This window comes from Crocodylus porosus, unplaced genomic scaffold, assembly GCF_001723895.1.
Source record: "Crocodylus porosus isolate Cpor-Errol unplaced genomic scaffold, CroPor_comp1, whole genome shotgun sequence".
Lineage (NCBI taxonomy): Eukaryota > Metazoa > Chordata > Crocodylia > Crocodylidae > Crocodylus > Crocodylus porosus.
This window is the reverse complement of record NW_017728951.1, coordinates 15,625,370-15,637,685: the sequence shown is the minus strand read 5'-3', so window position 1 is coordinate 15,637,685 and position 12,316 is coordinate 15,625,370. Positions and strand designations below refer to the sequence as shown.

At 39.8% G+C, this 12,316-nt stretch overlaps 1 protein-coding gene across 1 annotated transcript in view; it reads left to right on the top strand.

Annotated features, from left to right (window-relative positions):
- Positions 1 to 11,279: 11,279 nt before the first annotated feature.
- Positions 11,280 to 12,316, top strand: part of CCDC172 (coiled-coil domain containing 172) — a 35,761-nt gene continuing 34,724 nt past the window's right edge. Inside the window, exon 1 of the mRNA XM_019555473.1 lies at positions 11,280 to 11,593. Within this exon, the coding sequence (XP_019411018.1) occupies positions 11,515 to 11,593 (79 nt within the window). The 5' untranslated portion in view covers positions 11,280 to 11,514. The remainder of the gene's footprint in view (positions 11,594 to 12,316) is intronic.

Sequence of the window (12,316 nt, the reverse complement as noted above, 5' to 3'; positions counted from 1 at the left end):
TTAAAAACCATATGTCTGGCTCCCAGGAGTATGGATTAGCCATCTGGGTCAGTTACCAAGAAGTTAATGCTTCTTGTGAACTCATCTGAAATTACCCTGAGAAGCAGGTGTTCTAGTCTGACCCAGTATCTTTGTAACCTGAGCATGCTCAATGTTGTCAAGGGTGTCTCCAAGTACAATACTAATGCAAGTAAAATTATATGATGATATGCAGGACCGGTTCCTTTCATCTGTAAGTCTCTTGAGAAAGGGACAAGGTTTTCTTCTAAGTTTTAGGTAGTGCTAAGAATGGCATCCAATAACCAACACTAGATTCCAAATAATGGAAAAAAGAAGATAATGTGGTTGACCAAAATTAAAAAGGTTATGGTGACCCAATTGAAAAAAAAAATATTGACAAAACCATTGTGGAAACAATATGTACACCTACTCTAACTTATAATCTATAGTAGTACCTCAACTCTGAGTATTATTTCTGATTATAAAGAATAGCCCCATATAGAGGATTTTAAACTGTCTGATTTAAATCTCAGGAATAGGGGTGGTATAATGACTTCACAAGGAAGCAGTACCAATGGTATTCATTAAAATTCACTTTCCTTTTGTTATCTTTTTTCAATAAGCCTTCAAAAGACAAAGCTGCAAAAAAACTATTTACATGCATTTTGCACAAATGGAGAATGGACAAGCTAAAGCTTCTGAAAAGAAGCAGTTGAGACAATGTAAATTATTATTTTATGTATGCAGAACATGATATGATACCTGCTTCCTATGCCTCTTATATTTTGCTTAAAATTAATTTAACCATTTTTATTGCTTGGTCTCTGCACTGAGCCCAAATGGAGCCTGCAAATTGCCACTTGTGCCCATGCAAGCCTTTCAAAATTGTAATTGCATTGTAGTGTTGTAGCCATGATGGTCCAGGGCAAAAACAAGAAGCCAGATGTGTTTACGGCACTGAAGAGGAGCAACACTAGGAGTTTGGGTATAGCTCAGGCTCTCTTTTAACAAATATCTCAGCTATTTAAAATCAATGGAGTCAGAGGCAAAGTATCTGCATCAGACAGAGGGAACTGGAGAAGAAGAATTCCCATTGCAGAATCTACATGAATACAGGAGTTTTATCAATGGCAGAGGTACTGACTGATTTAGACCTCAGAGTTACCCTAATTCTGAGAACACTTCAGCATTGTCAAGTGGAAACGTTTACAATACTATGCCAATTTTAACAAACTGTTGGTTGAAAAAGGATTTTCAGCTCCAGGATGGAATTTCTGGGCAACTTTAGTGAGAAACCACAGACATGTGAACATGGTAATCCATAGCAAGTCAGGCTGCCCCCTTATAAAGCTACAAGCACAAGACAGACCCCCTAAAGACGGTGTGGCCCTGTCTTAACAAGGCCTGGATGTATCCATGCCAAATGATCCTGCTTTAAATTCCTATGTTCCTATAAAGGGTCTCTTCATAGACAGCTGCCACCGTGCGATTTGCTCCAGGTTCATGCTTTGATTTCTGCTTCTCCACTGAGGTATCCAAAGCCAAGCTACAACTTTGTCTAATTGAGACTAGAGATGAAACCTCAAAAGTTTGTCTCTAATGTATCCATTGCCAACCCTGGGAACATTAGGGTTGAGCGTGCCTTACCCATGTATGTCCACTGAGACACTTCACAGCCAGAAGTTCACCAGTGAGGCTAGTCCAGGTGAGTTCCCAGGACCTGCTTTTGAGCCCTCAGCCTAAGTGTGGGCACTGGAAACAAACCCATAACAGTATCACTGGCAACTTTGGGGCACATTAGTGGACTCAGGTGGACTCAGCCCCTGGCTTCCTGGGACCTGCTGCTGCCACAGTATGGACAAGCCTATAGTCTCTTATATCCCAAGTGAGTATCCTGAGCACCAGATTACTGATATAGTGGGCTGGACCTCCCTCAATCTCTTACACTGCAGCTCTTGCTCTTCGTATGAAAAAAAGTAATAATCATTAAGCCAAAAAAGAAAGACTGTCTTTCTGCCCCCGTTGTTAAGGCACTTGCCAGGGATACAGAAGCTAAGGTCTGAGCTCACAAGAAAGCTCATTTATACAAGGTGGGACAGTTCCAAGAGGAAAGACTGAGGGATCCAGAGCAGAAGAGCCAATAGTTTGGAGATCACAGCATCCACTTGAGACTGGGGAAGCTGAAGTTCCATTTCCTGGTGTAAATCAGGAAGAGCAAAGACTTGGAGCTGCACTTTCTTTGTCCTGTCACTGAAGGATGCTGGCTATTTTGGGATGAATGGGAAGGTGTCTCTCCCTCCCTAGTTTTCAGGAAAACCTTGAAAAGATCTTACTGTTACCCCACAGTGGAAACATAGGGGTCTATATAGGTTTCACCCTCCATTAGGACCTCCACAGAAAAATGAAAAATCACCGTCATCAGAAGCTGACTCATTCTCAATCTGCGACCCACTGAGATTAAGTCAAATGTTTAACTTTATTCCATTCCTCCTCTGATTTATGATGAGAATAGACCTGTGAATCTCAACCAATGTCTCACAGAGATCCTTTCACAGGTATTGTGGGGTGCCACACAATGTTAGCCCTAGTAGGTATAAAAACATGATTCACAAGATAAACCCAGATATTTCAAATAGAAATCTGTATTACAGTTTTTTTGCTCTGTTCTGGTCTGAGAGCTCTACAACAGAAGAATGATATATTTTTTTTTCTGTAATCAAAAATGAGGAAAACTAAGAGCTGACCTTTTCCAAGGGGTGCCTTGAGTCTAAAGAGGGGTGCCTTCAATCTAAAATGAGAACAACTGGAATATCCAGCTTCTGTTGCTGTAGGTTCCTTGTAGAGACCGTGTCACAACAATAAAATAGGAGAACACTCCTAATACAGTTCACTAAAAGATTTAAGTTTTCCAATATCTGTACTTAATGTAAGACAATAGCAAGAGAAAAACTAGAATTCTTATGAAGTTATGCATTATACACATTTTGATTAACAAAATTGAGGCGTAATCATTTTAACAGAAATTACTACCATAATGGACATTAATACAGCATGAAAACTCAGTTACAGTGAACATGAGAATCCTCATAAAGGTTATCTATTTTTTGTCATACTGTGTAAAAAAGGAAGTATCTTCATTCTAAGGTATTGGTTTTACCTTTCTATACCTAAAGCAATATCTTAAGTAATATAAAAATAGGTAAAACGAACAGCACAAACTGTATAAGATAAGTAACATATTTTTGAAGGGGAAAATCATATACTGAACTAAGCCACTTATTTGATAAAAGTTTTTAGCACTGGCATATCAATATTATAAAAACAAAATAAGCGAGTTTTTAATTTGCATAATTATTTTCAACATGCCAGTTCGGTCATTTAGCTGTAATACGTATAGTAGAAGCATAACATTTATGCTTTAGAACTAATTACTTAATTAGTAATTAGTACTAAATACTATTTCTGTTATGCATAGGAAAACGAAGATCTATTATTTTCTTTAATAATCTAATATATGTCCTACTGTTGGTATATTTGCTATGTCAAATAGATGTTAGCTTTATCATTACTGAGAAAACATTTTAAAATCTTCTGAAATCTCCCATAGGGGGCAATAAGACGTACTCACCTTATCACCTAAGAGTATTCTAAAAAGGCTATTAGCAGTCAGTTTAAATACTGAGATCATAATGTGATTACTACCTTAATGAATTAACTTTAATTTAGATATATATTTTAGGGGGGCGGGGAGCACAGTAATGTGATATGTGCAGGGTAAAATGGGTAAAGGAAATGCAATGGAGTTATATAGTAATAAAGGATATAATTAAATATTTACCTACTAAAACTGAGCAACTGTTAACAAATATTCCCCTCCATTGTCTGCTCCTTTTTAGTAAAAATACATTTATTTTATTTTATTTTACATGAGGACTTAATCTCACGAAGTGCTGAACCCCTTTAACTCCTGTTCACTCAATGAGCTTTACTGGCCTTCAGTATCCTATGGCTCAAGCATTGCCATGAAATAGATACTATATGAATATTTATGCTAGTTAAAAAAGAGCAAATCAAAAGGTATACCCACCTCTGTAGATTAAAAATGTAAAGTTACAAATAACTTAAATTTCAACAAGGCACATTTCAGCTTTCCAGATGCTTTCTTTTCTTATCCTATGGACTGTAGGGAACAATCATCCCCCAGCACTTTCCCAGACATCTATTTATTAAAACTATAGTCTTCCAGAAAGGCAACTAACAAGCTTGCTGAAATACCACAAAACCAAAGCAGTAACGATGATACATACCATGGATTAATCATATTTTCCTTCATTACAAATGTTACTATCTTCATGCCAAGATAATTTCAGAGATCTGATAAATGTTTCAAAATGAGGGCTTCAGTTGTCAAATATCCACATAATTAGGAAGGTTAGATTTAAAAAGTTTAAAAGTCGTAGAGTCGGCAAAGAAGGAAAGTGAACTATCTTTGAAGTCACAAAGCCTTTGCAGCAGGCCTTTATAGTAGCACAGTTTTCAATCCACATATACAGCAGGTGCTGTGTGATTAGGACCAAAAAGACAATAGAAAGCTTAGGTGGGTTTGGGGGTCTTTTTTTAAAGAGTAATCTTCATTTTTATAACCCATAGGGATGGGATCAAATGAAGCCTTTCCTGATGGAATAATACAAAAACTTGGATACAAGACTCAAATGGAGCTATCACAATACAAATAGCTGGCTCACTTTATAAAGAACATCTGTTGAAAGTTGTTTAGATTCCTACCAAAATGCAAAACGCTATAACTAATTCTCCAGTGAAACGAACATGGTTTTGGGTGAAGAAGTCACTTCCTATTGCTGTTCTTTCGTATTAACCCATTTGCTTAAAATGTAAGATCTAGTGCAGATTGTTTTACAATACTAACGATTTTTTTAAATAATAATGTAATTTTATTTACTCCAGGCTTGAAACATTAAATGTTTTCTCAGGAAAAACAACACTGTCACTTCACATAAATCACCAAGATTGCACAGGACGTAACTCTATGCATAATCTGGTCCAATTACCTCAAAGTAAAAATCAGAAAATCTTACCAGAAATAGAAACACTATTTTTCATCCTTAACCAGCAGTCGCAATAATTTCAACACAGACCTGTTTTGCTGCTTTTTTTTGGCAGCACTATTTTAAAGAACACAAGGGGAAAAAAACATGGGTATGGAGAAGCTTCCTGAAATTACCAAAGCCACAAGGTGGAGTCTGATATCCCGGTACACGTATGCATTTCCACGGACTTTACTGTGGGCCCAATCTTGCTATTATTTAAGTTAAAAGTTAAACACTAGAAGAGATGATTGCAAGCCAAATTTGATCATATGTTCATAATAGTGGTTGGAATAGTTTGGCTGTTCAGTTCATATATGTCTTTAGAAGAGAAAGATTTAAAATTGTACTGTGAACTTTTCCAAGACAAAGCTTCAACCACTAGTACCATATTTACTTGAATATAGTACAATTCTGATTATAAGACAACCCTCCCCCCCAATAATTAGATCTGATATATGGAAAATATATACATTTGATATCATTCTCCAGGTGCAGAATCTAATTATTTGAAGTTTGTCTTGAATTTGTCCCTCTCCCACTGCTACAGCAAGAAAATAAATCGGTGGGGGGGGAAGGGGTGAGGTGTCAGACAGTTCCTTTGCCTTCTATCCTGCTACAGACCCTTCACTTCCCCTTACTGTCAGGTCCTCTTCTCTCTCAACACATGGAAATGAGCAAATTAGAGAAACCTGACCTTGAAATAAATGTAACTGCAGCAATTTGCACATAGTACGAATAAACCTCGGTCATCCAGAATTGATGGATTTTACCTTTTTTAAACTACTGAAAGTTTTAGCACAGGTACTCCATAAACACACTTTGAAGCAGCACTTTGGCACCTATTTTTTATTTTATATATATATATATATATAAATACATACATACATATATATATATATATATATGAAACACACACACACACACACACACATGTCAGGCCATGGTGACCCCATAGCTCAGAACTGCTCAGTATGTATGTGTACTCCAAATACCCACCCCACAAAGGATCTACGTGCTAATTAGCACCCCACTCCACATACTCTCTCTCTCTCTCTCACACACACACACACACACACACTCACGACTGGAACCAGGTGTTCTTGTCATGAGCCTTGGGATCCTCCAAAAATTGATATGCAGATGAGGCATAGGGTAATGTGTTCCAGCTTCACATCATGGAGAGTGGGGCCACACTAATTGTATGTGATAGGCTGAGAAAGGGGATTCTGGTTAAACTGTTTAAGGCATAACTTGGTGATGTTTGCCAGACATTTAAGGCTGGTGAAGAAATGGGAATTATTGAAAATGGGTGAAAATGCAGCTTAGCTGAAGGAGTGAAGAGGAAGTCGAAATATATTCAATGTAGCGGCCCCACCGTGACTTGAAAAAGTCAGGCCTGAGGAAAACTGCTCAATGGTCACTATCATATAGCGTTTTTAGAGGGGTTTGCACTAATCTACCCTTGTGGTAGGTTCCCATCAGCATGTTTACCCAAGATGTGCTATGTACTTTAAAGTCATGCTCAGTATTGGCTGCATTTAATCAACTTCATAGTTGATTTCTATTACTGAGCATGTGCTGCTTTTGGCTGCTTGTCAAAGATCGACAATGTATTTAATGAAGTTTTCTTGTATGTGAATGTAAGACAAGGGGCTTTTTCCCCATGCTGAATGGGTGGGGGACCTTTTCTTGTTTCTGAGTAAATATGGTACTTAATGTTTATAAGGCATTTCTACTGAGGTAAAATATATTGGCCGTGTCTACACATGCAAATGTGGTGGGGTGGGTTTACTCTAGAGTAAATTTCTCTCCTTCCACAGTAGCCAGGAGGAAACAGAGAACAGTAATTTACACTATAGTAAACGCTCCCCTGGCAGGTGTTTAACATGCAGGGATTTGGGAGCAGATTTGCTGCTCCTGGCACCAGTCTGCTCACACCCACTCTAGCTCTGCACAGCCCCACTTCAGCAACCAGGAGGAGCAATAGGCTCTCCCTGGGTGCTAGCTCAGGGGCCGGCAGGGAACACAAGACCATGAGACAGCTGTCTCCTGGCAGGGGACTGGGAGATTGCTCCCTACCCCAGGAGCTGCCTGCTGCTGGGGTGGGCTTCGTTGGCAGAACCTGGGCAGGGTCAATGTCTCCTTGCTCCAGCGGCAGGTAGCTCCCAGCCCCAGCTCCCCAGTTGTGGGCAGGGACCTTGGAAAGACCTGCAGAGGAGGAGCAGATCCCAAACCTCTGCCCCGATCCACTGGTGGGGCAGCTAGCAGTGAGCCCCCAGCTGGGTGTAGAGTACAACATATTGCGGTTTCTTGTTTTCTTTTGCTCTCCAATATCTTGGGCTCCAGGAACTGAACAACTCCCTGTTCGACTGTTCCTATACCTCCCATTGCCCGGCAGGGAAGCAAACAATGAAAGGTCAACAGCAATTCCATATTTACTCTTCTGTGCTGCCCAGTAGCCAATAGGAAAGAGAGAACAGTTGTTGTGAATGTTCCTGATTCACACCAAAACAGCAACAGGACAGACTGTGGGAAGCAACTGAGAAGATGATGGCTGCAGAAGCTCTACTATCAGGGAAAATGTTCTCAAAATACTAATCAAAAGCAAGCTTTCTTCTTGACACAATATTCAGCAACCGCAATCTGAGCCTTCAGGACTCATTTCAACTGTAGTAATCTCCAACGTAAAAATAAACCAGTTCAGTTGTCTCCCTTTTCTCCAGAACCACTGAACAGAGATCGTCTTTTCTATCTGTTGCTTGTTGTTTTGCAGAAGTGTCAAAGAACAGATACGATTAAGACTGGCTCAGTATCAAATTTATTTGGACTGTATACTTTGTTTGTTCAACTAATTTTGGTTTAGTTTATGGCAAGCTAAACTCTAAGTTTGCTTCCACTTTGGATTTCTCTTCATTAACACAGATCAGAGAGAATCCCTGTGAAGTCAATGGTATTACCCTGGCAAAAGCTTAAGGTACCTGAAATCAGATTCAGATCTCCGCATTGTTCAAAGCCACTTCCCAAGTGGCTAGTGGGTCCTTCCAAAACATCACATTTGTGCTCCATCTCCCAGTATGGAATTGTCTGCTTTTCATTGCTGAAAGTCAAAATGAACCCAATACATATACCCCAGAGAAGATTTTGGGCATTGCTGTCAAATGGATTGTAAAAAATTAAATGTAGAGATGGACCAAAATATAATTCACTAGAGGCAAAGACAAGTGAAGAAAGGTACCTGTGGGTACCTTTGCTTTTTCAAGTGCGAGTTAGAAGCAGCTATTAGGTGAAATGATAACTGGACATCTTTGGTCATGATAAAATAGATATGAAATTCAAATGAATGGCACAGAAAACAAGAGAAAATGGCTTGGAAAAAAAAAATGATGTGTTCACAAGACCAGAAAAAAATCTTTATAAACTATAATTCTGTATCTTCTATAGTTGTACTAAATGCTATTCTATAGTGGAAGGTCACCTTATATAACCTACTTCTTGCAAATGCGGGTGGAAGGTCACCTTATATAACAGTGCCCTTGCTTTCTTTTACTGCCAAGAAAACAAACTTATCTTTTTAATGTCAAAAAAAATTGCTTTAGAAATTATCGAGTGGATGTCATTTAAAAATAAATTAAATTGACAGGTTTTTTATGCTTACTTGCAATTAGAAACAGAAACTTGTTTTCCCCTTCCTATACAACCTAGAGTTTATAGAGAAAACTTTACTATTACCACAGTAGCTTGATTACAAATGGCAATTACCAATTTTGAAGTACACTAGAAAGACATGACCTGATTACGGGCATAGTGATTAAGATGTAGATATAGACTGAGATTAGAATACACTGATATGACCGAAAATAAAATTAAAGTCACCTCTGGAAGAGCCAGAGACTTACAAAAGGTCTTATACTTTGCAAAGACTTGAGTTCAAACTTGAAAAGACTGTAGCCAAATTTTATTTACATTTCAAAACATCTAAGCCTAGATCCTCCAAGGTATTTAGGTGCCTTATTCCCATTAGTTTTGAAAGGAACTGAGTGCCTAAATTCCTTAAAGGAGCCTAACCTTCTAGACTAATAATCCTGCCAAACTCACTGAATTTGAGACTATTTATGCGAAGCATTTACAGAAATTCAGTCTAGGTCACAACTAGCAAATGAGATTTTAAAGAGCATTCTGCTTCCTCCAGTCCAGATTTATAAAGATCTTGTATATGATATCTTCCAGAGGTGTACAAGAAAGCTCAGCGGGCATTGAGAAGTGAACTATAGTTGGAGACCATCTCTTGTGTCTATGAAGAGCAGTCCTTTTTCCATAGAGCGAGACTACAAGCACCCTGCACACAGAACAGCTCTCTCTCTCATAAACGATACCGAACCGCATTCCTAGCTTTCTCCCAGCCTTCAGAAACCTAAAGCAGCTTTCTCATAGTTCAAAATATGAAAGCCTCTTTTGCACCCTTACCAGTAAAGTCTTGACAACTTCAAAGACCAGTTTTCATTTTATTTTCCCCTTGATCCAAGGATATGTAGCGCTTTTTTTCTTGCATTTTATAAAAACGGCTCTTTCACTCACCAGGCTTGGATAAGAAATAACTATCTCAATCACTGTAAGTTCTTCATTTGACTCGTAATCTGATTTTCCTTTGTCCTTCAGGTAGAAAGCTTCACTGCTCAAACACATTGCAGAGTTCACCACTGCAAACTCTTCCTTCAACTGCACTTTGGAGAAAGAAAGACAGAAAGAAAGATTGACTGATTCATGTTTTTAAGATTCTTCAAAGCCATATTTTGTTTCTTAAACAGTCGCCCAACCACAGCATAACATTTTGCTTAAGTTTCCAGGTCCAGCCGGTAATTTTGAACACAACCACAACTTCATAGTAATAGTCTCTTTCTACCTGCAAACACTCCATCTGGAGACAGGAATGGAAAATATTCCCTCAGGAAAATATTATGACAACACCTGACAGCACCACCTATAGCTCTGCTAACAGGCCAGTAATGGGATTCAACACAGCTGCCAAGGACTCCAATTTTCTCCAATGTTAGCAGCGTTGGAGTGGGGTAAATGTACCTCCTCCTTGATATTTGCTGTCTCAGGTGAACAAGACCAGTCCCTCTTACCAGTCTGAGCTGTGAAGTATATTTAGTAAGCCATTTTAGAAAGCTTTTGAGTCAAAATCCTGTCATTTTTACTTTATGCAAGTGTTTTAATTGCTATTAATACAAAGACTCTTAATTTGAGTAAGGATTATAGAAAGAGACACATGTATAGTAAAACTCACTTATAAAAGCACACAAAGGCCCAGTTCTGATTTCCCTTTTTTTTTTTTTAATAGATTAGACCTGGAACATGACCACTTGAACAGCGTCCAGATTGAGGGCTGATAATTCATCTGACTTCTATTTAGGCAGACTTCACAGGGTTGCAAGGTTATAAATGAGATGAGACTTTGGTCTATTTAAACATTTTCCAACTTTCTGTACCCATCTGACATGAAGAGGGAAAAACTCCACGCTTGAACATTGATGTGAACATTAAAGGAATGCTGTTTCCAACACCCCCCCCCAAAAGAAAGCAAGATAGACAGACAGAAAGAAAAACAGAAAGACAGAAAGAGAAAGACAGACAGAAAGACAAAAAGAAAGAGACAGGCAGACTTCATATGAAACAAAATGACGAGAAAGAATTCTGCCCTGGAGAAACAAAGGTAGGAATAATGAATAAATCTGAAAAAAAATCCCCCCAAAACCCAGAGCCTTTGTAAAAATAAATGTTTAAAAATACATTCCAACTAAAGTTCAGCTGGTCTCTTCTTTCTTGTGCAAAATACCTGTTCCCTCCTGCCCCCTTTTTTTTTCTCCTGTTCTCGCCTGTGCTTGCTGTCTCTGCTTGCTCCCTTTTATTTCTTATATTTCTCATCTGTATTCCTGGACTACCTCAGCACTTCTTTGCTCTTTACTAAGCTTTTTCTCTGGGTTTTTTTTCCCCCTCCATTCTTAGTTTTTTCCTGTCCTCCCCCATCCCCGCTTCTCCCGTCCATCCTTCTCCACCGCTGCACCCGGCCCGGCCTGCCCTCCCCCAGCTCCTGTGTTCCCAGCGCTTTGCCCCTTTAGTCTCCATCCCAGCTGTATTCCCCAGCTTTTAATCAGTCTCCCCTATCCTGACAAGCGGTCTCTCCTCACCGACAAAACTTGCTGAAGTGGCTCTTTCTGGGGCATTGGGTCTAGTCCTGGGGCAGGGCCAAAGGGGACCAGGCAGGGTGGGCGAGTCAGGCTCAGCAAAGGCGTCCTTCCTCATCCCCTGCAAGAGCCCTTCTGAAGTAGCGAATGAGCCCCCCCGCCAGAAGCAGAGATCAAGAGAAACCCAACCAAATCCTGGTCCTGCCACTGAAGAGACAAAAATGAGCCTAGACGCCTTGTTTCAACAAATCCTCCTCACAGAGCAGCAGGCCGAGGAAAAGCGGCGCCTCATGCACCGAGGTCTGTCAGCGTGGCTACGGTCAGGACTGCGTGGATCTCTGTGTCCTTAGGGACCCTTGAAGGCTTCCCTAGAGGCCTTTAGACCATATTATGACAGGGGGATGTTTTTGAAAGTGTCATTTGCTGGGTGCCAAGTGGGCCGTTTCTACAGATTTTGTAGAGTTGCACATCTGAAGGCCCGTTTCTACAGATTTTGTAGAGTTGCACATCTGAAGGCCAGAAAAGGCCTCCTAAGCATAACCTCCTTTACAATACAGACCCACAGCATTGTGCTGTCATTTCTGTTCTGAACCCAATACCTCATTTTTAACAGAGGCAGTGAGCCTCAACCAAGGTGGGGTGGCACCCTGAGGTGCCACGGGATCCATTCAAGGGTGCCACAGGGTGCACACACCTACACGCGACTCGCAAAATAAGCACTGAGATTTCAACCAGGAATCTTTCATGTCAAAAACATCCTAACCTCTCTTGGGATTTCTCTGAATGCTTTGCAGCAAAAGAATTGTTCTATTATTTTTCAGTCAAGAAACAAGTGAAAGCTAAGAACTGACATTTTTTGAGGGATGCCTTGAGTCTCACAAGGGATGCTTTGAGTCTAAAAAAAAGGCTGAGAACCACTGAATGAAGGCATGTATTCTAGAAAGGTGTCCAGTCTTGATTTTTACCTATGCAACTTTAAGGGTTTTGGAGGACCTCCTCAAGGACCGTGTCACTGGGCTGCCC